Genomic DNA, 25601 nt, shown 5'->3' with positions numbered 1-25601 from the left:
ATGACACTGGCACTGACGACTTGTACGACTGCGTTTGACAGGAAAGGGCCGGCCAATTGCCCGCATTACATATTTCTCCGAAGTGTGTCTCGGTGAAGTCTGTCGTGTCGTTTTTGTTGGTCTTTCAAGAACGGCCCTCATTTCCCCCTCATCTCTTCTCGTTATCATTGTCTTGAATTTCGCAACAGGCGAAGGTTTACGCGAAGGCTTGCGGTGGGAAAATCCTTTTCGGTGTAACTAGGCAGTCGGGGTCAAATGTGCACCAGGAAAACTTTACAAGACGAGTAGTGCTGCAGTTGCGTGACAAGGCAGAGTGAGAGTAAGAGTGGTGGTCGTCGTTCAGACTAAGGTGGACTAGACCAGACTAGACCACGGAGTAACCTTGGCTGATTTACACCGACGAATTCGACGACGGGCGCGTGTGTGATGGGATTGGGCGAGTTATTGTGATGGGTGGCTTGTGATGATGATTGGTCGAGGAACATGTAAGTAGGCGCTTTTTTTGTGACGACGTATGATGGTGTAGTAAGAAAGGTAAATGAGGCTCTGGTGCGGGATGGATGGGTTCGCGAGACTAAATGTGTCGATCGTTCTCGGTGAAGATTGCTATTGTTGTTTATGCCCTTTTTTTTTTTTTTTTTGCTTTTCCATAAACCTGATGTTCCCAGTAGTGATGCGCCAGGCTTTTTTTCTCAAGTCGAGATGCAAATAAGATGCAGCAATGGAAGGTATGACGAGATGGTGATGAACTTTGAGAGCTCATGGGCTGGGCAAATATGCGGTAGATACCCAACTCAAACATGTACCCAGGAGAGCGGGCAGAAAAAGGACCATGAAATGATCGACTCGAGTGAGTTTCGACCGGCATGGGGATGGGTGCGGATAGATACCTTACCTGCACATCACACACACACACACACACACACACACACAATCGCTGCGAAGATCGGGGGAATTATCTTAGCTGTCCCCCTCCTCAAGCTTTAACCCTTTCCCGCCAGCGCCTGCCCCCTCCCCCCCCCCCTCATTCTTCTGTCTGCCCTTCCAATGTTATGTACTTTCTTGAACGGTTGAGGAATTCCCATCGCGCCGGCGCCCGCGCGGCACACATTATCAAACGGGAGGACCGGGGAACAAGGGGGCCAGGTTACGCGCGGGGCTGGCTGGCTGGGCCGTTGTTGCCCGCCTTGCCGGCCGGCAGGGCGTGGGATAGGTAGACGGGAAGGAATTAGGAAAGTTTGCTCTTGTTCTAGGAGGGGGGGGGGGAGGTTCGCGGGAAGCCTCGCCGAATCTCTCGATGTTTTTTTTAGTATCGTTATGTTTATCCGCTGGGTGCCAGTTCCAGCGAGATGCACCGCTATTCCCACACACACACACACACATCATCTTCCCCTTTTTGTGGTTTATTAATCAATTTGTTCTGGGCATCTGGGGTATCAGAAGACGGAGCAAGCACCCTGGTGGGTATAAATTTGTGTGTTTTCCCCGCTTTATTTCTTCTCCCCAATCACCTATGGTACTTAACGCCGAAATGGGTGAGTGAGTGGCGCTTCTTCTCGGGTTACACAAAGGTAACGGGCATATGAAACTTGGGATTGGGATGGTGTCATTGGCAACTCCAGCCCATGAGAGAGAGGGAAGGACAGATAGATACCTACTCCGTAGATGAGATATCTATCGGCAAGATCTGGGGGGGGGGGGGATTTTGCTTTGACTTGAAGGCCTATTGTGCATGTGTTAAGGGCGGTGAGGCCCTTATCTCGATCCTCATCTCGATCCTCAAAAAGGCCTCTCTACCTTAGGCAATGGGAGAGCCGCGGTGTTTCCTAGTTGCGTTATCATTTTCGTGAGATCAGGAGATGATGACACGGATATTCTCACGATGCAGAGGGGGGTTCGGGATGAAAAGGTGGGTTTATGCCGGGAAAAGACGTGATGCGCGAGGGGTTCAGATAGGTAACACGGCATTCTGCCCTTTTTTTTCCTTTTTACTTTCTGCTTCTGCTTCCCGCCTCTTGCCCCCGCCCGTCCACCTGGTATGATGCCGTATGTAGCGACAACCTCACATGTGATAGTCCCCCCCCCCCCCTCGTGTGCCCGGTTTCCTCTTCTTGGTTCGTGGTGCAGCCAACGGTGCGGCCAACGACTTGACTCCATCTAGAATGCTACCTATTTTCCGCGGTATTTTTTCTTTTCCTTCTCTTCCCCCTATTGGACATGTGGGAATCGTGAGAAATGACATGTGTTATGGCCGTCTTGTGAAGAAAGTTGCCTATTCTAGTCTAGAGCAGGAAAAGTGGGAAACCAAAAAGATGGCTGCCCAAGTGGGGAGGGGAGAATGATGTGGATGGGAAGTGGGCTGCAACCACGAACATCAGGAAATCTGATCTGCGGATATGGACCCTTTATGCAACGGCAACGGTCTTCTTTGCGGCGGGAGCCGGTATGTCCCAGTCAAAGACTGTCCTCTCGGCGTTGCGTCGGGTGACGACGACTTGGTCGCCCACGCGGATTTGGACAGTTCCATCCCCGGCCAGGGACCCGTCTCCCACGGAAGGGACCTCGAGGAAGGCGTACCGGCCAAAGACGGGTGCGTATTTGTGACCCGGATCGACGCGGCGGTCCTTCATCAGTGTGTTGAGGAGCTTCCCCTCGGGTCCGGGGGCTGCGCGGCCGAGGGCGTAATCGACGTTAAGAGAGGTGCAGCGACCGCAGTTGGCCGTTAGGAGGAGCTTGGCGTTGGAGGAGGCAGGGAGGGACAGCTCCGCCCAAAAGTCCTCGGCGAAGGGTGCCTCGGAGGAATCTTCTACGACAATGTTGGGGCGCATCTTGGGCATGATGGTGGATGGGGCATCCGGTTTCTGAAAGGAGGTCAGGGATGGGTAAGTTAGGGAGGAATCTGATGTGATGAGGTAAGGGGCGCAGTCGGTGAAGGTGAGCCAGGCTTGTTCATCATCTTCAGACTTGGACAGAGACGAGAGGGAGGGGAGATACGATGTGATGGATGAGAATAGAGAGGACGACTGCTGCTGCTGTTGTTGCTGCTTGGAGGATGACCCTGGGGCGAGGGTGCCGAGGACACGGCGGCGTCCGGAGCCGATGTGGACTAGGATGGTGGGGAAGCCGAAGCAAGCGGAGAAGAAGGCGTCGTATGGCTCCCCCATGCGGAGTGCCTCGGCGGGACTTCCGTGAAGGTCGACTGAAATGGGTTCCAGAGACGATGTATCCGGGACGAGAGGCACCGAAAGCGTCGTATCCTGGAGGAGGTGGTGGTCGATAAGAGGCGGGGTTGGAATGTTGTACTTTACGAGAATCTCTTCGCCGCCGTCCTCGTCGGGAGAGCCGACGATCTCCTGGGAGAAGAGAGCGCATTGGGGGAAGGTGGAGAGTTGCATCTTGCGGAGGGTCGAGTCCGGATTGACTTTGAACAGCATGTAGGTCCTGTCGTGGAGGATGCCTTGCGGGGTGAGGGTTGCCTCGGTAAGGTGGATTGGGCGGAGAGCCTTAATGGGGTAGACGTTGAGTGCTTTGATCTTCATTTTGGTGATAATGACTGTGTGACGCTACGATGTCTGAATGTGGTGGTGATGGATGGATTCAGTTGCGGCTGGAGGTGATGACTTTCTCCCTCTCTTTCGATACGCACGGGGTTAAGTCGGTGTGACGTTGTGAAGGGGTGAAGTTGATTTGGAGTTGGTTGAGAGTTTGGGTAGATCGCACGTCAGTCGGAGCTTTTTTGGGGTAAGAGGAAGGGGTAAAGGTTAATCTAATTATTCAGGTCTAGCTACGCACAAACGGAGCAAGGATGATCCTTCCCAAGGGAGAAAACAGCACATGGAACGCAGGAAAGGGAGGGCTGATGGAAGGATGCACCCACGTATCCGTAGAGTAGGAAGCCGCACCGGCCGATATCGTAGCAGTCTGGCAAAAGGTTAACTTGCCTGGGGTCATGAATGGTAAGCAGAAAAAGTAAAGAAAAAAGAAGGGGCATATTCTGCCCGGGGAGAAATTTCGGTAAAAATACGCGATATCTGATTTGGGTTGGGCATTCTTTCTCTTTTCGGTCATTCATTTTTTTGGGGAATCGGTTTGCGCAATGTTTCGTTTCGAAGTGGTTGCTTGCTTAGGGGTATTGATGCCGTCGGGGATAACGTCGGACGTTCCGGAAACGGTTGGGTGAGAATGAGATAAGCGTGATAGCAGAGATAGCGGGGACGGGGGACTGTTGACGAAGCCAGCGCCGGTGCCTCTGGACATCGGGACTGCATCCGAAGGTTCCCCACGCCGAAGAGGGTCCCCGACTGCGGAAGGGCTGAGTGATCCGGCGCATTTCATTTACTCCTCTTCTTGGGCCGTAAGGATAGCCCTACTCAGACTGATGAATTCGCGTGCCGGCACCTTTGATAAGATAGGACAAACACCTAAATGGTGAGCCGCGACGGGTTTGTTGATGATACAGGGGACCTGGAGAAATGCGGAAAAGTAGCCCGAATAGGCGGGAGCAGAGTGTGATTAGACAGAAACACAGCGGGATTCTGCCCGCTCCGTCTCAATTAGGGATGTGATGACAGGCAGTGGCAGGTCCCGAGAGGAAAGGGCAGGGTAGAACTCATTCCCAACAGTTGCGATGCTCCTGCAAGCTGCAAGGCCGATGATGCAGGTCGGGCGGGATTCTGGCTCGGAAGGGGCAAAGAGCGACGTCAACAAAATCAACCACTGAGCCCCGGGTGGGTCCCCCGCTTGTTCCGCACCCTCTTATCCGGCTGTCGCTTACCGTTTGGCGTGTCCCGAGATCCACCGGACCCGAAGCACGGGGATAACTACGGGGCTCTTCCGAGAATGGCAACCGGGGCGTCACTCATTGGCTAAGCTTCTCCAGGCTTAGTCTGGGCACGGCGGGCGTGGTGGTGGTGTGTCGCTGCCCAAAGCTGGATACCATGTTAATTGTTTCCGAATTCCGCGGAATAAGTGAAGCTCATTCTCGCTGCCCAAAACTCCACCGCCATTTGATAGGTTCGCGTCACTTTGCTCCCTTTCATTTACAAATTTGTTAGTATCATGATCCCTAACTCTTTGCCTCCTGACTAATGAAGAGATTACCCAGAATGGCAACCAAATGACACGACTCATGTTTTTCCAAACGGCCATGAAATTTCCCGCGGAAACGCTAAAATGGGGACCTGTGTACTAGCTTAGCTCCGGGGGAGCTTCCTCTGCCACGCCGTGCTTTTCTGCAATTTTGCTCGCATGGGGGATCGCCGACCATGAGCTGCAAGAAAGAAAAGGGGTGCCACCAAAACGCCCGTTAGCGGGGGCTGTCAAACTTGCTTCTGAACTTGTTCTAGGCCTTTTCTTGACATTGAATGGCGGGCCGACCGCCCCTCCCCTCCCCTCCCCCTCGGTTGGATACCCAGCAAAAAAGGAAGAAAGAGAAAAGAAAGAAACGGGCGCTCGATTGTCCGTGATGTGGGAGATATGATGCAGCCATGCTTGATTGGCCCATTCTCGCAATACGCCCCGGCCGGCATGGACATGTCTAGATGGGATTTCAAGAAACCCCATTTGCCTCGGCGTCGCCTCGGCGCCTCGGCGACATCAGCGAGATGGGGGATGAGGAAAGATGGTGAAGCGAGGCGGGGGTATCAACACCGCAACGGTTAGGAGGAAAGGCTTCCCGGAGACTACGGTACACCACTACACGCACTTGCTCGCGTGCTCGTGCGTGAGAACACTTACCCGGAGCCAACGGCGCACTGCCGATGATAACCATTTGCCCTGCTGCGTATGTCTGGAGCTCATCAACGATCAACGGCCAACGGTCATCGGTCAAGGGGTAGTTGTTGATGGTGGTTATCTGTCCAACCTTTTCGGGCAATACTTACGCACGGAGTGGGAGCACTTGCGGGAGCCGAAAAGTCGATGACGCCGACAACAGCAACATCGGTCAGCGGACCGATCCGAAAGGGGGACGCCTCCGTAACTTGATGCTCAAACGTCCAGGTAGGATTTCCTTGGCACTGGGTGATGCTGCAAGCGTGATTGGGTTGTTGGACTGTTTTAACCTCCTTCGAGGAGCACTGGCGTACACGACGGCTTGATCTTATGATCAACGCGATAATTATCGGCTTCATCCTCGATAATTTATCCAGATGGAGCTGGGGGAAAGGGGTTGAGACGGAAGCAACCCCCGTGGGAAGAGCTTGCGAAGCTGCGTCCACGAGCCACGGCAACAGGTTCAACAAGGAGAAAGTATCCGTACTTTCTCTTATAGTATGCTTAGATTGATCCCCACGAGGACCCTGAGATATAGTTCCCTACGATCAGATATTTGACTGCCCGCCAATATTTGGCCAAATACCCATCTACGGGTCAGATGCTCCGCCCTGTGCAAATTCCAACGAGGCCAGCTCCATTGTCACAGTGGACCAAAATACTTCTCGGCTGCCTCTCGCTCTTGTCCGATCGGCCGATAAATCGACAACTGACACGGAGCCTTCTGGGACCCATCTGTTGTTGCCGTGGTCTCGATAGCCGTTTCGTGTGGCGAATGGGCCCTGGGGATTAATCGTATTCACCTAGGGGCTGTAGATAGATCATAGTCCAAAAACGCTAAGGACACACTGGCATATACGAAAACTCTCCCGGCAAACCGGCGTATAAGAAAACGTATAGAGATCACGAAACTCAAACTAACTCAAGATTATGGCCTGATGTCTTGATGTTTGATAATGGCAGCTTCAGCATGGCAGTACAAAGATGGCTAAGATATGGTACTACCGTGAACCCAACCCCCTTTCCCCAAACATAACCTCACTCTCCCATGCTGGCCTTCTAACGGCCATGCAGTTCGGCTATCCCATGGCTGACGAGGGCCCTTGTCCAGCGGCAGCCAGCGGATTGATTTCAGAGACCATTCCAGGCTTCCAGCCAACGTGATCCTTCAAGGTACTAGCACGCCAACACCACCCCCCCTACAAGAAGCCGTTTTGACTGCCCAGTGCTCTCACACCATCCCTACATCCCCACCACAAACCCCTCCCCTCCTTGCCCTTCCTCCCCTGGGTCTCATGTTGCGATGCTCAGCGGCAACCAGCTGGGCCTGTCTGCCGGGCGTCCCGGGCTGGCTGCAGGATCGAAAGGGGTGCTGCCCCCTTGCCAAGATTCGCGCGCTTGTGGAGTGTGGACACTGAACAGAGCGCCATCCTGCGGGAAGTTGGAACACTGCATAATCTTTGGGGCTGCCCGGGGGATGTATTGCCAAGAATCGACGGCGCGGGCTTGGAAGCAATCCTGGATGTGATGATGTGAAATGAGGGCGCCTGCAATGAGGAGGGAAGCGGGTGATATCAGATGTCAAACCTGGTCCATTTCATCCTTATCATCTAGACCACTATGGGGTTTTGCACATTTGGATGGAACAGGCTTTTGATTGTCACTGCAGCATCCGATTTACAACTCATGCTGGAGTAGTGGTCTAGATCATAATGGCCCCGGGGTACATGCGGGCGCATCTGTGACACTTAGATACTCTGGTGTTTGTATACTGGATGTATCTTTCTTTCGCGATGGAGTAGATGTCGTTGCACTGCATGGATTATCAATGTGGTCCACCGCCCATGGCAATGTAAGCTGTAGCCTCTAAGAGTTTTCTCCTTTCTAGGGTTGCATTACATCGTGTTCAATGTGAATATTTGCCACGGGGTGCTGTAGTTTTCAAATGCACTAGGTGGATAGACGTAGAAATGGAAAGTTGTAGCTGACTAGAATATCTAGGTGTTGCACGAATTATTGTGGCGTGATTGATATACTATATTTGCGTCTTCAGTAGTTTGATAGGCCCATTGTCATTACTAGACTTGCAGACTAGTTGTGATGGTTTAGAGGCGTCAAAGTATAATTCTATCCGAGTCAATCGTTCGTTCTGTTGAGGCGATTGGAGTCACTGCATTCCAACGCTCGTTTATGCATGTTCGCTTGACGATGTCGCTCATTCGACTTTTCTTGAAGCGTAGCAAGATATTGCATTCAGGAGACCAACCCACAATTGTTTTCTTCATGCTTAGCACCGCAAGAAATGCATCCTCGCAACGGAACGGCTGTCACATATATGTCTGTTCGTCATTTCTCTAGGCACACACAACGACGCCACAGCTGCCTGAACAAAGTCTATTCTCAACTATCAAAAATGGTTGCACATGTAGTTCATCCTCTACTTATCATAGCTTTGTTACAAGTAAGCCTTACTATCCATTTCCGACTGTGTAGACTGTAGAGTAGCAAAACAGTCTAGGAACTGTACACCGCCGCGAACTTAGCCTCTAGATCCTTCTCGGTCAGAATCGGGAGGCCCACGAGCTCGTTATCGAGCTTGTCGTAAGAAGACTTGTATCGGCCGCTAAGTAGGGCAGCCTTGATTAGACCCAACATAGCGAACTCGTTGGTGGAGTCCTCCTGTGCGGCTTTCAGGTTCTTTTCCAGCTCAACTTCACCGTCAAGCTTAGTCTCCTTCCACTCGGTGCCGGGCGGCGAGTACTTCTTCGCGAGCGCAAGCAGCTGCGCCTGAGAGACCTCGAACTCTTGGATCTTCAGATTGCGGTTCTTTGTTGCCTCAGGGTTCTTCAAAGCGCCCGCGACCGCCTTGCCGATGCCGGCAAGACTGGTGCTGGCGAAGCGGGCGTGGCCCCCGTTCGTCACGGCCGCCGTCTTGTTCGCGTAGTCAAAGGCGATGGGGAACTTGACGATGAGGTCGGTGAAGCCGCCGACGGAGAAGATTGTGTGCTCGATCTCGCCGGCCTTCTCCTTCAGGTAGTTCTGCGTGTCGGTGAAGGGCTTCATCATGACGGTAAGCTCGGCTGCCGCCTTGGGGTCGGTGGTGAAGGAGCCCCAGTCGGAAGGGATGTAGCGCTTGACGCCAGCCTTGATAGCGCCGTCAATAACAGTTCTCTGGATGAAGAGGCCGCCCTTGCTAAGGGTTGAGACGATGACATCCTGCCCCTTGACGGCCGTGGCGATGGTGTCAACTGTGGAGTAGTCGATCGTCTTGAAGTGCACCCCAGCAGGGAGGTCTCCTGAGGCAGACTCGGCGCGGCCGAATACTGTAACATTGAAGCCAGCGTTGGCAAGTTCAGTGGTGATTGCGCTTCCCAAGAGCCCTTTCTGTAGACCTCTTAGTATCTCGGGTGCTCTGGCTTCTGAGGCTGGGATGTGGACTTACGCCAAGGAGAGCAACGTTCTTGAAAGAGCTCATTTTTGTGATTTGTAGGGGATGATCTAACAAGCGTTCTAGATATGATGTGCTGAAAAGATTGTTGTCGTCTGCTATCGTTGTGTATTGATCGCTTGTGTGTTCGTCGCGACCCTCATGTCCTCTTATACGTACAATAACATACTCTCCTCTTCAACTTTCCGTCTGTGCGGTTTAGACTGAAAGTCCGACGGTATAACGATACGACTCCGCCATTGTCACTCTGGGTCGGGTTTACGATGCTTCTGCCGACCCATTTGGCAATGACTCGGAACTTTGGACATCGAAGGTGCAGAATGGAAGAAGGATGAGATGGCGTAATTGTGGAGGAAGCACCTTTGTCCAGAGCTTCCGTCGACTCGGCGGATGTAATTGTGTCTCCGAATTGATGATAGTCTTGGGCCGCTCTGAACGCTGATTTGCGGAAAGCTGGGGTAAGCTAGTCGAGAAAGGCTATAGCGGGGGATACAAATCATGCCAGAAACATCCGCAGTTGTATCCGCTATCTCTCCCGACTACTACAAAGGGCGGAAGCTTAATAATATCCGCCCACTTATACATCCCCCCGACTACCCACGACAACTCCCGCATGAAGCACAACGTTTGCCCATCTTTCAAGCGGAATCAAACAACAGCTCCTTGCTCTGTCCAAAGTACTTCCGTAGGGTGAAGAGATCACCTAGCAAACATGGCCAATGTCGCTGAGGCCACCAGTACCGTCGAGAGCAATGCGGAAGAAGTCACCAAGAAGCGGATCTATAGTGTAAGCAACTCCGCATCCGTACCATTCAGTCGGAATCGATATGAACTTACTTAATTACAATCCATAGGCATGTGCCTACTGTAAATCACGCAAAAGACGCTGCGACGGACGAGAACCGGCCTGTGGACTCTGCACTAGATCGGGCGTACCTTGCGTATACACTGAGCGCAGGAAGAGAGGCCCGGGGCGGAAGTCAGTGCCAAGTGCGGGTCACTCCGTCGACAATTGCTGACGTTCTACCCAGGAACAAAGTTGAATCCGAGCCAGGAGGAAAGCGACTGAGTGCCGAGGCGCCCGATGTGGCTGAAATTGGCACTCTCGGTGGCCAGTTGTCTTTGGAGGATCCAAGAGGGCAATCCCAAGGGCTCGTCGATACTACACTTTCTCAGCTTGCCGAACGGCGCATAAAGGTACCAAAAAGTCTGGCGCAAAGAATCCAGGGTCATGCCGTAGAACAACAGCAGCGTGATCCGGCCGATCCTGATCCTGGGCCCAGCCGGCGCGAAAGGATGCCACCCTATGCTCTCCCTTTCCTCCCCAAAGATCTGTTCGGGCGGACTTCCGTGCTAGAAGGACTGCGTAATGCTCGAAATCAGATTGAGGCAACTGTAGACCGGAGGCCTTTCAGCCGAACCACTTTTGCACGCTTCCCGCCCCAAGACTACATTTTGGATTTGGAGGTCACCGTCATGGAGGAAGTGCAGCTCTTCTGTCCCGCCATGACGAGAGAGACATTCTTAGGGCATACTGACAAACAGTACGGGGTTCACGCCGACCAAAATGACTGTGATACTTCAGCCAGGCGCGCGATTGCAAATGCCATGTTCGGGGCCGCCATGCGGTGGAGGACCGCGAACGACTCCTTTGAGCGTTTTGGCGGCTTGAGTTGGGGATACTACAAGAACGCATACGCCATCGTCCCTGAACTCCTTCTGCAGGGGACAAACGTGTTGGCCTGCGAGGCGTTGCTGGCTATAGCCACGTTCTCGTTGCAGACGGCCGATGCGCGCACGACGGCTCAGCTGGCTTCTGCGGCGGCCCGAACCGCGCAGATCATCGGGTTGCACAAGAGGGAAACTTATGCCAACCTTGATGCCATCGAGTCGGCGCGACGTAGGCGGGTATTTTGGGCAACACATATACTCAACACCGACATGATGGCAAAGTATGGTCTATCTCACCCGTTTGCTCATGACGATGTCACCGTTGAGCTTCCAGATAAGGATGCGACCGTTTTTGATGGCATCTCGCACTCGCCGTGCCTCCTTAATAGCATGGCACAACTCTCAAGGACCCAAGTCACACTCCATGGAAAGTTCTCTCCACACAATCTCCAGCTGCAGTCAGGTACGGAACATCACATGATGATGATACTGTCCAATTGTGAGCTGGAAGAGTGGAAGTGCTCGCTCCCGCAAGAATCGAGGCCGGACCCTTCTACCCCCTCGACGACGGGAGCGGTGGACATGCACACCGCCCTGTTGCATTTTATCTATTTTAGCACTCTGATTAAGACTAACATCAACCTGGCGCGACTTAAGAATGCGACGAGCGTGCAGCCGTCATGCTCGCTGTACTCAGACTGGGTGAATAGGGGCGCCTTTCCCAGCATAGAGCAGTCACACTCCAAGTGTACGTCGGCGGCTCGGGCAATCATTGATCTTCTACGGGTGATGCCACCTCAACCTTATGTGAATATATGGTCAGTTTCAAATATTCTTGATTTTCTATATAGCTCACTAACACTTCTGATAGGGTTCTTCTCGGCTATCCCATCATGGCCAGCTTAATCCTCTTATGGTCAGCACTCGAGGAACCCACAGGATCAGAGGCCCATCTCAATATCAGGGTCTTGGGCCAATTTATCCAGTTCCTAGCAGGATTGAAGGAAGAAGGATGTGATCTGAACAACGTGCTGGACGGTTGTTCCAAGATCTACAAAATTGCCAAATACGTCGTCCATACGCAGAGAGTCATGAGAGTGACGGCACCCTTAGAGGAAGACAATGATGTCAAGGAACAGCTTGAGGTGAGATCATATCGGACGCAGTCCTTTTCCTCTGTTTGGAAGTACGACCTTGATGACTCACACCACTACTAGGCTCTTCGCTTGAAGCTCTCTGGAGTAACGGACTGGATGCATCTTGCCCAGGGTCTACTGAGCAACATGCCTCTACTACGCACACAAGCAAGAGATATCTTTGCGGATGTACTTGGAATGGAGCAGACACATTCTGACTACGGGCCGTTTGCCCCTGAGCTGCTAATGCCACACAAACACAACGTCTTTTTTAGTTCTTGAAATGACTTATTATCTGTAAAAAAGAATTGTAGAAATGATACCCCATAATTCTAGCCTATAGCAATGCTATCAGAGCAACAAGAGAAGCCACAGTCACGGCAGTCGCCACTCGTGCAAGTTCGGCCGAACTCGATGCACCAGAGGGGCTCGTTGTGGCCGAAGCCGAGGGTGTGGATGAGGCACCACCACCGCCATTGCCTCCGGTCCCGGTGCCGCTGTTCCCGCCACTTCCTCCGCCGCTAGCACCACCCGTGGTCTTCTGACTGCTCCAGTATGTCTGATTCCACTCCGAAAATGACAGGCTCGAATTGAGTCTGAGCTTGGGATCGAGATCGTCCGCCGTGATGGTACGATTGGCAACCTGTCCGTTCCAACAATGGCGGCGGAAGCACTCCTGACACTGCTCCGGCAGGTCGACACCAGCCCTGATCAGACTTCCGCGGATCGTCGCGCAGGCGAGACAGGCGGGCCACGCTGCATCTACCGAACCGTTGCCGTAGGTTGCGAGGTTAAAGGCGTTGTCGACGGTGAGGTCGAACTCGTTGTCCGTGAAGGAGGACTTGAAGAAGGAAAAGTTGCTGTAGCCGGACCACGGCGAGTTGGGCAGGTAGAGCACCAGCGGCGTAGGCGGCGACGTGGCGGCGTCGCAGCCGAAGAAGGTGGGCTGCTTGGTCAGGTTCTGCGTCACCAGCGTCGCGACGTCGGGGATGCGCGGGAAGGGAATGTTGCCCTGGGCCGCCGACTGAGCCGTGTTGACGAGGTTGGTGCCGTTGACCCAGTTGTACTGCGCGTCTGAGGAGGCCTCGTAGACGATGACCAGGTCGACCTGGCGCTCGGGGATGATGAGGGGCCGGATGGGGTTCGTCTCCCCGCCGAGGCTGCCGTCAACGAGGAGTAGCTCGTCGATCCCTTGCATGGCGGGGTTGTAGTTCTCAAAGGGGTTCGGGTAGGTGGCCCACAGAGACTCGTTGAATGTCTGGTTGAAGGACTCGGCCGTCTGGTTGACGAGGATCACACGCCCGTCGTCTTCGAACTGAGGGGGAGGCACGATGACCGAGGTGTTTGGCGGGCCTGTATTGAGCGCTCGCTTGGCAAATATTGGAGTATCGTACCAGTCGTCGATGAACCACGCGTCAAAAGCGTCGGCTGTAGACCCCTGGATGAAGGTGAACTTGTCGAACCCCTGAACGCACTCACTGCTGTTCTGGGCCGTGCCATTGGACATGGAGGTTCCAAGGTACATTGTCGGCATGAAAGCCTGGATTCTTCCGCCTCGCCAACTTCCGAACTCAAAGGGCGTTACTTCGTAGGAAGTCAGATTGAATCCGTTGGTGTTGTTCCTTCCAGGCCACATGATGCCACCGATTGTGGGTGACTGTCCGGGGATGACCTCAGAGAGAGCTATGATGGGCATTGGGGCTTCGCCTGAAGAGAAGACGGTTCCTGATTGGGCAAGATCAGAGTAGTTGCCATAAGTACGGTTTTCTGGGAGATAGGTTGCCCAGAACTGGCCAAAGGCGTCGGCGACGGAGACAGGAAGTCCTGTCTCTGCCTTTGCGCCAACATTTTCAAATATATCTGTCAGATAGGTGGTGATGTTGCCGTCCGGACCCAGGGTGTAATCGACAGTGAAGTTGATTTGTTTTCTTAGAGCACTTATGGATATGAAATCGTTGGCAGCTCTGCGTAACATGTAAGCACTCTACATTCGTTGGCCAGGGGAAGACGCAGTCAGATAGAGAACAGTCGGCAGAACTTACAGTGTGCTCACGGTCAAGGCACCTCCACCACTTAGACCAGTGATATATGACAGAACCTGCGTCAAACCACCCGTGCGAGCAGCAACGGCAGCCGAGTTGCGGGCATCAAAAGCCTGCCATATCCCAAGACCTCCAACACCCGACTGAGTGCCTCCTCCGGAGACGGAGAGACCAACGACGGGATAGTTGGAGGTATTGAGACGCTGAATGTAGCCTTGGACATCGAATCCAGAAATATTCGCCAATGTGAGGTAAGAGCTGAGCGCGGGGATGACCTTTTCGCCGCGGCTTACCCTCCAAGATGATTCCGAGCGCGAGAGTCCCTTACAGAAGAAAGTCAACAGCTATGCTTAAAGTTCATGGGGGGCAAAACCTCAAGTTACCTCTGAAGCTGACCGCACTGCCAAGCCTAAGGGACAGCTTGTGTAGACGGGCGCAAAGGGGTCGACGTCTCCTTGTCCCTGGGCGGAGGCTAGGCCGGCCAAGAGGAGGACGCCGCCAAGAGATTGGCGATTTATCACGGGCATGGTGTACTTTGCTTCCTAGGCTATCAGGACACAGGTTAGATATGAGGAGCCGAAAGCTGCTCGAGCTCTATCTTGAGAAGGTAGGCAAAGCTTGCTTTATCTACCAGCTGTGCCAGTGAGCTACCTGTAGTGTAGTATAGGTACTTCAAGACGCCTCGCCATGGTCCTCTTGTCCCGATGCATCACCCCCGGCTTCATCGACAAGGTACGATCAGGCGGTCCCCGCAAATGGAACAACTTTGTCTCGTAGAAACAACTACTCGTCTCGCTTCTGAATCACTTGTGTTCGGGAGCACCTATTGGGATAAGAGATGCAGACGGGCTTGACGGGCTAAAAGCTTGTTCCTGTTAAAGCACAAGGCTATTTCCTTAGGGCTGACTTACAACCATGTCAGTCCAATGAGGTCATTGAGGCTGGCCGCATCCGGCTCAAGTGATGCATGCCATGTCACGGTCCAAAAATGCAAACGCACTTCCCGCAAGCCCCCTGTCTTAGTTCTTCTCGGATGAGATCCGGTTCTCTGGGAACGCTAGTAGAAAGGTGGGATTCTTAATCTTGTTGCGCACCTGTGAGTTCTCATTGGTCTTGTCGATGCAAAGGATGAGTCGAAGGATCTTGCAAAATTTGACAAAAAGCGCTCGAAGAGGCGCCAGCCGACGTGAAGATACCAAGGCCGACCACTCCTCTCTCGTAGTTGCTCTACAGTCTGGCTTCAAGATCTTGTAGTTTTCTGTTCGGGCAAGCTTTCAGGCAGGAGAAGAAAATGTGCTGGAAAAGTAAGTGACAGACACTTGCACCGAAAGCGGCAATGGCTGAGACTAGTTGGGTGCATCGACAACAGCTAGATGAGATTTCACTACTTTCGGTGTAAGTCGATAAGCCTGCTGGCTGAAAGCCAGGTCTGATTCGCCTGAATTGGACCAAGAGGCTCTTGATAGGCCTACTGGTGATTTGCCTGACCTAGCTTGGTAGCTTCGGATGACAAGCAAAGTCAAGTCCCAAAAGCACAGTGCTGTCTCCTCCTGCGAAGTCTCATTTATTGTACCTTAGTTTGGACCAAACGTCGAAGTTGCCATATGTAATTATAGATTGAGGCTCCAAGGTCTGCTCAAGTGGACTTAATACTCGAATCATGCAGAGAGTCTTGACTCGCCAATCGTTCCGCAGCGTCTTACCCGAGAGTGCGTTTCTGCATTTCTTGTCCTGCATGAAGGTGGCACACTTGACCTTTGCGAAGTAAATAAGACCCACTTTCATTTCCAGAGACTCCGTTTTCCAACTCTGCAGGCGCCACTGCACCCCGCTCCGATCCATAGACCCATTTCCCGGCTGCATCGTCAACTCCGCCTCTCCAGCTCGAGATTCGGAATCAAACAACACGGCCCTCTGGCGCAACGGTAGCGCGTTCGACTCCAGATCGAAAGGTTATCCGTTCAAATCGGGTGGGGGTCACTCTTTTTGCGCCTTCTGTGAAGCTATCGTGAGGTTTGTTTTGGTTGTGGTGGTGTTTTGGTGATGTTGCACAGGAACTCGGTTTTTGGGGGTTTGTGGGAGAAACTAGGGTTTGTGATGGAGACAATGGTCAGGACGCTCTAGTTACAACACGATCTCTTCTGACAACGTCATGTAATTATTGAAGAAGGATGTTGAGTGTTATGTTATGAGGTGGAACCCAGTTGTGTTCTAGTTCTGGGACTCAATTCTTCACAGTATGAATTATCGCAGGCGCCTCAATTGACGCGTTTTATATCTTTCTGCATTTAATAAACCGGAAGGATGTTGATGAGCAATGACTCAATGACTTTGAACATCGATCGCAGGGAGACAGATGGTGCTAAAATAATTATACCATGACCAACAGAATGGAACCGAATATTCTTGGCCTTTTGCCAGACGTTCATCTATCTCACACCTCTACATCTACCCTCTACACCAGCTCTTTTCCTTTCTTTTGCTTCTCCTTCGTCTATAACTCTATTGCGCCTCATCTCCTCTAGTTGAAGTTCTCCCGAAACGCCGCCAACCCAACGCCCTTTTCCCGCAACACGGCCTTAGCATTCCCATTGACCCCCTCCACCGGCCCCCGCTCAAACGTGAAGACCTCCTTCACGCCCAGGCTCTCGAGGTACTTCACGTTGCGTTTGTAATTCGTCGCGACCTGTGCGATGCCGTGGCTATCGTCTGAGAATGTGAAGCGGCCGCCCATCGCCAACCATGTCTGTGATACGGAGTTAGTCGCAAGAGATCAATGGCTACACCACCCAAGATGTCTTTCGAGCTTTGGAGAAAGGACCAAGAACACAGGAGGGGAGAAGGGGGAAAAGAACTTACCTCTGCAATAGGTCGGCACGGATAAGGCTCATCAAGACCCTTCCTCAACGCACTGCTATTACACTCCAACAAGCCCCCATACCCCTTGACGACCTCCAGATTCCTCACAATCTTCTCCCACACCCCCTTCCACTGCCTCACGTCCCTCCCCGGATCCTCGCTCATGAGCCTCACGAGGTCAAAGTGGCCCACCACGCGCGGCTCTAGCGCCGTCAGCATCTCGTGCTGCTGGTCGTAGTACCGCGCGTACATGCTCTCCTCGTCGGCGCCGGCCGACTTCATCGCCTCGACGTACATGTCCCGGCTGTAGTCGATGGGAATGGCGTTGACGTGGTGCAGCGACCCGATGAAGTAGTCCACCGCCGGGTGGGACGCGAGGGCCTTGATGAACGGCCCGTAGGCCGGGCGGTACCACTCCCCCTCGAAGCCGATGAGGAGGTCGATCTGCGGGGCGTACTTTTCGCGCAGGCGCTGGGCTTCGGCGAGGTAGGCTTCGTGGCGGGGGGCGAGGATGGAGAGGGCTGTTTGGGGGTCTCCTTCTTCGAGCTGGTGAATATTTTGGTCAGGATTGTTAAGTTTCTCATGAGAGCTATGTTCGGGGTGTGTGTGATGAGACTGAAGTGAGTTCTTACCTCTTCAGGGTAGAGGTCTCCAATCTCTAGACGGGGCATGTGTTCCGTCAGACCCATGGTCTTGTACCCGATGCTGATGGCATGCTGGATGATGGCCTCGAGCTGGTCCTTTGCGTGGCCGGGGCAGAATTGCCCCGAGTGGGAGTGCATCGTGAACGCCATGGTGAGTCGATGAGTTGTGCGTGTGTGTATTCGGTTGGTCTAAGTGAGAGAAAATAAGATGAGATGAGATGAGACGAACTTGAGATGAGTCAGGTCCCCGTTGCTGGCTAGGTTCGCAAAGGGCTGGCTGGTGACGTAGTTTGAGAGACAGTAAGAGAAAATTCCAACTAAGCTGGGCCACGCTTCACAACTTGAGTGAGCGGTGAGATACAGAATCTACAAAATGTCTGAAGATGAGATGCGATATCCCGGCCGAATATGTGTAACAGGACTCGAGTATCTCCGATTACCTCAAGATAAGAACCTGGTCAATCGGCCAACTAAGTCTGGGATGCGTAAAACATGCGCTGTAATGGGTTCCCCACCAAAGAAAATTTCGGGGCCCGGCGGGTAGCCGCAGCAAATCGCTGACGTTGATCCGTCCACGTTGACGCGCATAATCCCGCTACTTTGTAAATCAAGTCTCTGCATGCCAAGGCTTTTGGCCGCGTCCGCGGACGTCCACGAGGTTACATGGGATCTTGGTTCCATGTCACATTTATAGGCATTTCGGCCAATCATGGCTCTACGTTGACAACGTCTCCAATGGCTTCAATGGCAGTATCGAAGTACATGACCAGTACAAGAAAAGAGAGTTATAGTATTTAGAGAGGAATCAGAGGATCAAGAAGAAAAAGAATAACTCGGACGAGAGGGTATCAAGACGGCGAACTCCAAGTACACGGCTCAAAAAGCCCGATTCGCAGAAAACAAAGTTCTATACTTGGAGAAAAGCGTTGGGCAAAGGAGACAAAATAAACAAATGACTTTTCAAAGACTGCGACGGCCCAAATCTGTGTCAGTGCTTCCACCCCAAACCTCTCGGTCTGTGACACAGCGCACTATTGCCTCTGCGGAGTTTCCGGGATATCCCAAACCGACTTTGCCGGCTCCTCCGGATCGGCCTTAATTGCCGGCTCTTGCTCGACCTCAGACGGGGCGCTCATTCCCGGCGGCGCAAAGGGGATCGCAGATGTGGAGGTGAAGACTGGAAGATCGGCACGCATCATCTTTACCGGAGACTTCTTCATGGGGGACGGTTTGGCTGAAGACAGCTTGACTGGCGATGGCTTAGACGGCGAGGCTTTGACGGGCGTGTTGGTGTTGGGCGGCATCCACTTCAGGGGTTCTGACGGCGTTACGGACACAGGTGGAGGACCCTCCGGTTGGTAGTTGATGAAAACATCCGATGAGGGTGTTGCTACGGTTGGCGACATCGCGGCGGGTGAGCTGGCGGGGAGCTCTACTGAACGAGGATCAGGGGTGGCGACGAGAGGCATTTGCTCCGTCACTGGAGTTGAGACTTCAGGCCGGCCTTCTGGAACGGCGGGCGGTGACGGGGCTTCAAAAACCGGAGGCTGCGTTGGCGGTGTAGCGAAAGCCTCGTCTTGCGGAGGTGTGACGATCGGAGGTGCCACCGGCGAGTAAGCCGTCTGTGCTTCAAACGGGAAATCCGTCTTTGCTTCCTCGGCTGTGGGGGGTGTGGCAGCTTTGGCTTGAGCGGCTTGAGCTGCTTGTGCTGCCTTGGCACGCTCTTCTTTCTGTGTTTTCGTGATCAAGTTGATCTTGACCTTCTTCATACCGGCAGTCAACTTGTCCATATCGTCCTCCGATGCAGCAGCTGGGCTCGGCTTTCCTTGAGGCGGCTGAGATGGTCCAGCCTGCTGAGGAGGAGAGGGTTTCGCCATTGCGGCAGGCTTCTTCACAATTCTGGTGGTTTTGGGGGCTTCCTTCTTGACTGCTGGAGCTCTTGTCTTCTTAACATTCAAAGACGTAGCACTCTGAGTTCTGACACTCATCGCAGTGTCTGGTCGCACACTCATAGAAGTGTCGGGACGCTGAGCTGAAACTCCGTTGCTCTCGAACTCTGTGTTAGGAGCATTCGAAGCCACAGTAGACACACCACTAAGGCGTCGACCAGGTCGCTTAGCTGCTCCATTTGTGTCAGAGGGTATGCCTCGGGCCGTTGCCTAGTGTCGTCGTCAGTTTGAGTCTATTTGCGATACTACGAGGAGTGACAAACCTTCTCAGATGACAGCGCAGCAGGGCCCGCGACCGTTCTTCGCCGATTCTTGGACTGCTTGTCATCATCTTCGTCTGCATCAACGTATAAGCCAGGCTTCGCTGGCTTCCGCTCTCTCAGAGACATTCGCGAGGTAGGCCTGCTTGCTGGCTTCGGAGCGGGCGCGGGAGCAGGTGCCGGCGGCACAAGATCAGGGTTCAGAATTGACTGCCGGTCTCTCCGAGCCCTTGTAGCCTCCGCATTTAGGTCTTCAGGTTTGCAGCTATCGACTTGGCGATCCGACGGAATGAGTAGCCTGCTCAGCTCATGGGCTGCTATGGTCCATGGCACATCGGGGGGAGGTGGTGTTGCTGGTCGCGAATATGGCATTCCATTCGACAAGCCGGACGCCATTCGTCTCATCCTTGCCGGATCTATGGACTTACCAATCGACGCCTGTGTGGGAGTTGAGTATGTCGGCGGAGTTGAGTGCCGTATCATCTTGGGACTGGCTGGTCTGTTGCCCATCGCAACTTCTAGCTCGTCGAGTTCGGAGCTCGACCACCATGACGGTTTGTAAGGATGTAGAGATGGCTCGCCAGTGATGGCTGCAGCGATCTGCCCTGCCATTTCGTCGCCGAGTGAAGAGCGACCCCGAGTGGGCTCTTCCGGGGTCTGATTTCCTGAGAGTCCGCTCAGATGGCTGAAAATACCAGAGTAAAGAGCTCTGTCGCTGTAGCCGCCCTCGAGCACGCTGATTACGCGCCCGTCAACTCCCAATCCTTCCTCTGCGGCAAGCTTCACAACATCTTGAGCAATACGAGCGTAAAACTCGGTAGGAACGTTCACGTTATGACGTTGCATACCCTTGGTCTCCCACTCACTGGCATCGAATCCGGCCGAGAAGAAGATTGCCGCCTTGGGAGGCAGATTCAAAGCACGAAGGCGAGCCGCTTGGTTTTTCAGATACTTGCGCGTCTTCTCCAGGATTACTGAGTACCTGGTCTCGTATAGCTCCCAGAACTCCTTCTCTGAACCGTATGATTCCAGGTGGACGTTGTAGATGTTTTGGCCGTGGGCATTGTCAATACACAGACTAGCATTCTTGACCTTCTCCTCATCACCCCACTCACAGGGGTACGAGTTGATGTCGTGAAGACTAAAGTAGCCGATGGACGCCTTCTTCCACGCTGCCGTGTTCTTGGCCGCATTCACTCCCCGTGAGTTATGCGCCCAAGTGATGGCTTGGGAGCCATCTCCGTGGTGAAGATCGAAATCGATGATAGCCGCATGGGTAAGGCCATGGTTCAGAATGCCATGCATAATACCGACATGGACGTTATTAACCCAGCAAAATCCTGACGGGAAAGAAGCTGAGCAATGATGTCCCGGTGGGCGTACAGCGACAAAGGCTCGTCGAGGACCTGATGTGAAAACGCGGTCTACGGCCTCGCAAACGGCACCCAGCGCGCCCTCAAAAGCCTCCAGCGATTCGGAGCAAAGATAGAGGTCACCCTCGTGGAATTTCGCAGGCGGTCCGTCTGAACCTCTGTTTAATTCTGGCCTCTGAAGCTCCTTCCCACCAGTCGCCAACTTTATCTCTGCTCCTTCGCACATCATCTTGAGCTCCTCCATCCACTTGGTGCCGTGGACGTTGGTGACAGCTGCCGATGTCAGGGGCAGTCTCCGTTCGGTCTTGTAGATGCGAAACGGAATCGTCGGGATGGTAGAGGGATCCAGACTTGGATGGAGCGCATATGCGCCATCGCAGTGCCGTTCCCCGAGCCGCACGTAGGCCATGGCAACCCCCAACACGCCGGCCTTGATTCTCTCAGGCCGCTCAACGATAGTGCTGAGAGCGCCCTTGGACGTCTTGGGTCGAGAGAAACGGTGGCCGTAGCAGGCATCGTGGAGAATGACGAGGGTTTCCGTTGCTCGAGTCGAAGTTGGCGAGTGGTGAACCTCCAATTCGGCCTTGAAGTAATCGCGGGCGACCGTATTCGCTGTGGGCGCAGGCTTGATATACTCAGGGGGGCTCGGGCGCAAAGGGGATTTGGCGACAGGAGAAGAGGCATGCACCATGCTAGTTCGCCTCGAAGGCGCTCGGCTAGGGGTTCGGCTCGAAGAGCCACTCACAGAGTGCAAGGAACTGGTGGAGGTCTTGCGCTGAAGTGTTGGCGTTGAAGATCGCTGCAGCGTCGGCGTCGAAGATCGGGAGCGGGAGAGCTCTCTCGCAAAGGAGGGACTTCGAGACGGGGCTCGTGGACTCGGTGCCGGAGATGTTCGATTTACGGCCGGTCTCATGGGAGACAGAGCGCTCGAAGCCCGGGGTGAGTTGCTGGCGGATGATGTCGAAAGGGAGAGCTGCTTGAGCGAATGCGCCAGCTCCTTGTCTCCATCATGAGAGGATGTATTCAGCAGTGATGGGCGCCGCGATGGCGCTCTTTCGAATGGAGAGGCCATGGCAGAGGCGCAAGACCCATGAAATCTTGCGTGGTATCTCGGATGAGAGAAAAGGTTGGGGAAAACAATAAAGTGAGAAACCGGTAGCAAAAGAAAATGTCCCGAAAGTGAAGTTTTGGATAAGTGCGGTGTGTAGCTGCTTCTGACAACTTGCAGCTGGCTGCAGGGGAGGTGGTGGGTAGGGGACTTTACGTATTAGTTGACCGCCCGCCAGCACATCGTCACAGTTGTCACTTGTCCGTCGCGTCTGTTCTGTGTACACAACACGCGTCATAAGGTGCATAATTGCGATCACGTGGGGATCAACAAATAGGGGATGCGCGGGGCATTTCGCCTGATCCCGCTTGGGCTGAGAGAAGCGCAGGCGCTACCGATTCAAGTGGGGTTCAGACAATACCATGTGGGGGCACGATCGTCACTCCCTCGTGCAATGCAACGTCCGCAGTCAAACGTCCACTTACATCTAACCAACGCCTTTTTCTCCAGGAGCTTAATATTCTTCAACGGGCTTTCAAATGCATCAACACAATTCGACATACCCGATGCTTTTCTGAGCACCTTTATTATAATAAAATACACGACCATCTGCCGAGAAGACCCGAAAATCAGTCATGTCATCACTACAGAGAGGTAGATGGTATGGGTTTTGACCAGAACATGGCATTAGAAGGGGCCAAAAGATAAGCCACCCAAAGGAAAGGTGGTATCAGTCATTTCGAGCCTACCTTGGGACTGGTTATATAAGCACCAAAAAGTCATTCAGACTGACAAAAGAGTTCACCCCCCCGGTGCTGAACTGGGGGCTACATCTCTTGGTGCTCATGCTGGGATTCGAACTGGGTACTCGTATGCGCTTAGCCTGTCGTCGAGTAGGCTGGTTGGCGATTTGATCGTTGACCATTAACCACTCCACCACCCAGCCAGTTTGACCTGACCCGTCGACCTAGACGGGCGCCTGCTGGCTGGTGACAGGAATGGGTTTGAGGGGGTATATCAAGGCTTCTCATGGCACGTGTGGAAGGTACGCCTGCCTCTTTCGATGAGAAGGAAGGAGCAGAACGCCACTACCGCCTCCTTTCTGCCAGGCGAGGTACCTGGGTAGAATACGGAGGTGGTGCGCCTCGTTCCGTGACCACAGCCAAGGTAAGGTGGGTACCACCTTCCGTAACCATAGATTGATCAGCGGAAACAGGCGTCCACCAACCTGGAGGGTCTTTCTGCGCGTCTGGGACGTATGGAGGGGTCATTTGTGAGCAGGCACCATAACGGCGACAAATAATATACCTTATTGACAGGTTGTTGAGTCTTGAGATCTGTAATACCCAACCCTGACACCGTCGGACGGAGGTTCATCAACGATTGGATTGCCCGTTTCTACGGAGTACATTATCGGAGCCACATATGAGGATCCAGTTGGTCGGAACCGAGATGACAGGGCAAGGGACGCTAAAACATCTGTTTGGTGTGATTGTCAGTATTCCTGGCGTATCCCCTCTATGCAAACTCAATTATTGTGCTAATGTTTGCTCATTTCAATCCACTCTGTAGATTCTGCCTCGCTTGCCCCTTTATCAGATGAACGACTCAGAGGCGTTTCTTCGTGCCTGATTGTATGTTCAGTCACCTGCTCGCAGCCCTTGACGTTGATATTTCTGCCACCTCTTAGGCTTCTTCCGCGTTGACCGCCACGTACCATGCTACCTGCTACCTGCTTCAGCCACCGAGCCGCAAAATGTTGTGGCAGCAGCAGTTGGTGGCCACAGGAAGAGGAGAAAAGAGACAGCTCGGTCAGGCCACAAATGCTTGTTTCCCACCCTTATCAATGCAGCTGCCACAAATTCTGGACGCCGAGTGATTCACTCCCATAGCATATTAGGGTTTAAGGCCACCGGGAAAGGGTGTCTCCGTTGGGTGAATGAGGTTTCTATAATAGAGGGAAACCGCATGACTGAATGAGCCCGCCATTCGAATGATTTACGAAAAGCACTATATATTGGTGTCAGATTTCTTTCCTTCAATACGATAGCCCCTCCATACAGAGATAAAGACGACTACCAAGAGACGAAACCTTCTCAAGACGTGAGAGACTTCGGACCCGAAATACAATGAAAGAACATACAACACACAGAATGTACCAATCAATACAGGACATACCGGTCGGGGAAATCCTCCCATTCGACCATGTGCTTCAGCTCGCAGACCGCTCCAAGTTGCTAGCGGCAAGGGTCCAAGAGTTCAAGAGAAACGACGGTCTCAGGACGCCAGAGGAACTCAGGGTCTTGACCTCCACTGTGGACGAAGTAGAGCAGATTTTGCGGCCCTATACCATGGCTGTGCTAGACTGCATGCTTGGGGATATTTATGAGAACATCCTTCGGGAGCAAGACGGCACAAGGACGGGCTTTGATGAAGCGATGACGCGAATCACCCGCGCACTTCGACCGGCCTCCTTGGAGATGGATTCTGAACCCAACGACAGCATGCATACCTTAAGTCTCGAGGAGACTCTCGAGATTGTAGGGAGATTCCGGCGCCTCATCCTTGGGTTTGAGGACCTTGACAGGCTGACCCGCCAGCCCGTACATGTACGTACCTCACCACATTCTTGGTTTCAACCCCCTTTTACTCGTAATTAGTGAAGTGATGCTCATTTACCTTCGCACTAGGATACGCTGGCTCTCAGTGAGCGGCAGGTCGAGGCCTGTGTAGAAGCTGGCCGCCTGAAGGTGCTCATGGGCTGCGTCTTTGACGCCATCGTCTCGTATACCCGCGAGCGACTGCCACCTAGGATATCTACTTACACCGTGGTAGTGACGGTGGTTCGATGCGAGCGTCTTCGGCGACACGAAGGCGAGGGCCCACCTCTTCTGCGAAGACAAGATGCCACTGTTGGCCAGGAGAGATTCGCACCACCCAGTCTACCGAGACAAGATGCCACTCTCGGCCAAGGAAGCTTCGAACCGCCCAGTCTGCTCAGACAAAATGCCACCGTTAGTCAAGGCACCGTAGCGTCTTCTAGGCATTCGTCCCAGAATACACCTCGTCTGCGAAGAAGAGATGCCACTATTGGCCAACGCACGGAAGCCTCAACGTAAGCTAAAGAGGTTTAATCAAGCGGAAGGGTGCCAGTCTGCTCGACAAGATGACACTCTTAAGGAGGATCTCGAATGGAGCCAGAGCTCACTCCGTTTGCTCGGACACAATGGGGAAGTTCATGGCAAACTCGCCAAGTAGATTGAAGTCCTCACAGAGCACGATGTGGAGTACCTACACCGACCGAACACCACCTAGATTATCAAAGTCGCAGACGGTCTGAGCCGAATCCACGACAGACTCCAAGACACCCCCCCCCCCCCGATGAACATCAAGGACCGA

At 53.3% G+C, this 25601-nt stretch overlaps 8 protein-coding genes across 8 annotated transcripts; 2 read left to right on the top strand and 6 right to left on the bottom strand.

Annotated features, from left to right (window-relative positions):
- Positions 1-2405: 2405 nt before the first annotated feature.
- CCOS01_09686 (MOSC domain-containing protein) lies at positions 2406-3539 on the bottom strand (the record flags this gene model as incomplete). Its single annotated transcript, XM_060457843.1, has 1 exon — positions 2406-3539. The coding sequence occupies one exon, from the start codon at positions 3537-3539 to the stop codon at positions 2406-2408; it is 1134 nt and encodes a 377-aa protein (XP_060311008.1).
- A 4747-nt stretch (positions 3540-8286) lies between these two features.
- On the bottom strand, positions 8287-9247 carry CCOS01_09685 (uncharacterized protein; the record flags this gene model as incomplete). The annotated part of the gene is made up of 2 exons (XM_060457842.1): positions 8287-9156; positions 9215-9247. The coding sequence occupies 2 exons, from the start codon at positions 9245-9247 to the stop codon at positions 8287-8289; spliced, it is 903 nt and encodes a 300-aa protein (XP_060311007.1).
- Positions 9248-9932: 685 nt separating this feature from the next.
- CCOS01_09684 (fungal specific transcription factor domain-containing protein) lies at positions 9933-12108 on the top strand (the record flags this gene model as incomplete). Its single annotated transcript, XM_060457841.1, has 4 exons — positions 9933-10007; positions 10075-10199; positions 10252-11709; positions 11763-12108. 4 exons carry the CDS (start codon positions 9933-9935, stop codon positions 12106-12108), a joined length of 2004 nt encoding a protein of 667 aa, XP_060311006.1.
- A 256-nt stretch (positions 12109-12364) lies between these two features.
- CCOS01_09683 (lysophosphoplipase A) lies at positions 12365-14596 on the bottom strand (the record flags this gene model as incomplete). Its single annotated transcript, XM_060457840.1, has 3 exons — positions 12365-13991; positions 14070-14392; positions 14453-14596. The coding sequence occupies 3 exons, from the start codon at positions 14594-14596 to the stop codon at positions 12365-12367; spliced, it is 2094 nt and encodes a 697-aa protein (XP_060311005.1).
- Positions 14597-16590: 1994 nt separating this feature from the next.
- On the bottom strand, positions 16591-17722 carry CCOS01_09682 (histidinol phosphate phosphatase HisJ family protein; the record flags this gene model as incomplete). The annotated part of the gene is made up of 3 exons (XM_060457839.1): positions 16591-16815; positions 16929-17474; positions 17561-17722. The coding sequence occupies 3 exons, from the start codon at positions 17720-17722 to the stop codon at positions 16591-16593; spliced, it is 933 nt and encodes a 310-aa protein (XP_060311004.1).
- Positions 17723-18603: 881 nt separating this feature from the next.
- Positions 18604-22226, bottom strand: CCOS01_09681 (histone deacetylase; the record flags this gene model as incomplete). Its single annotated transcript, XM_060457838.1, has 3 exons — positions 18604-19731; positions 19785-20134; positions 20210-22226. The coding sequence occupies 3 exons, from the start codon at positions 22224-22226 to the stop codon at positions 18604-18606; spliced, it is 3495 nt and encodes a 1164-aa protein (XP_060311003.1).
- Positions 22227-23290: 1064 nt separating this feature from the next.
- On the bottom strand, positions 23291-23579 carry CCOS01_09680 (uncharacterized protein; the record flags this gene model as incomplete). The annotated part of the gene is made up of 2 exons (XM_060457837.1): positions 23291-23475; positions 23531-23579. The coding sequence occupies 2 exons, from the start codon at positions 23577-23579 to the stop codon at positions 23291-23293; spliced, it is 234 nt and encodes a 77-aa protein (XP_060311002.1).
- Positions 23580-24355: 776 nt separating this feature from the next.
- On the top strand, positions 24356-25321 carry CCOS01_09679 (uncharacterized protein; the record flags this gene model as incomplete). The annotated part of the gene is made up of 2 exons (XM_060457836.1): positions 24356-24811; positions 24893-25321. The coding sequence occupies 2 exons, from the start codon at positions 24356-24358 to the stop codon at positions 25319-25321; spliced, it is 885 nt and encodes a 294-aa protein (XP_060311001.1).
- Between the last annotated feature and the right edge of the window lie 280 nt (positions 25322-25601).

The sequence above is a fragment of the Colletotrichum costaricense genome (genome assembly GCF_030867565.1).
Source record: "Colletotrichum costaricense strain IMI 309622 chromosome Unknown Scaffold_10.1, whole genome shotgun sequence".
NCBI lineage: Eukaryota > Fungi > Ascomycota > Sordariomycetes > Glomerellales > Glomerellaceae > Colletotrichum > Colletotrichum costaricense.
Note: the sequence above shows the minus strand (reverse complement) of the source record. Positions and strands in the feature narration are given on the sequence as shown.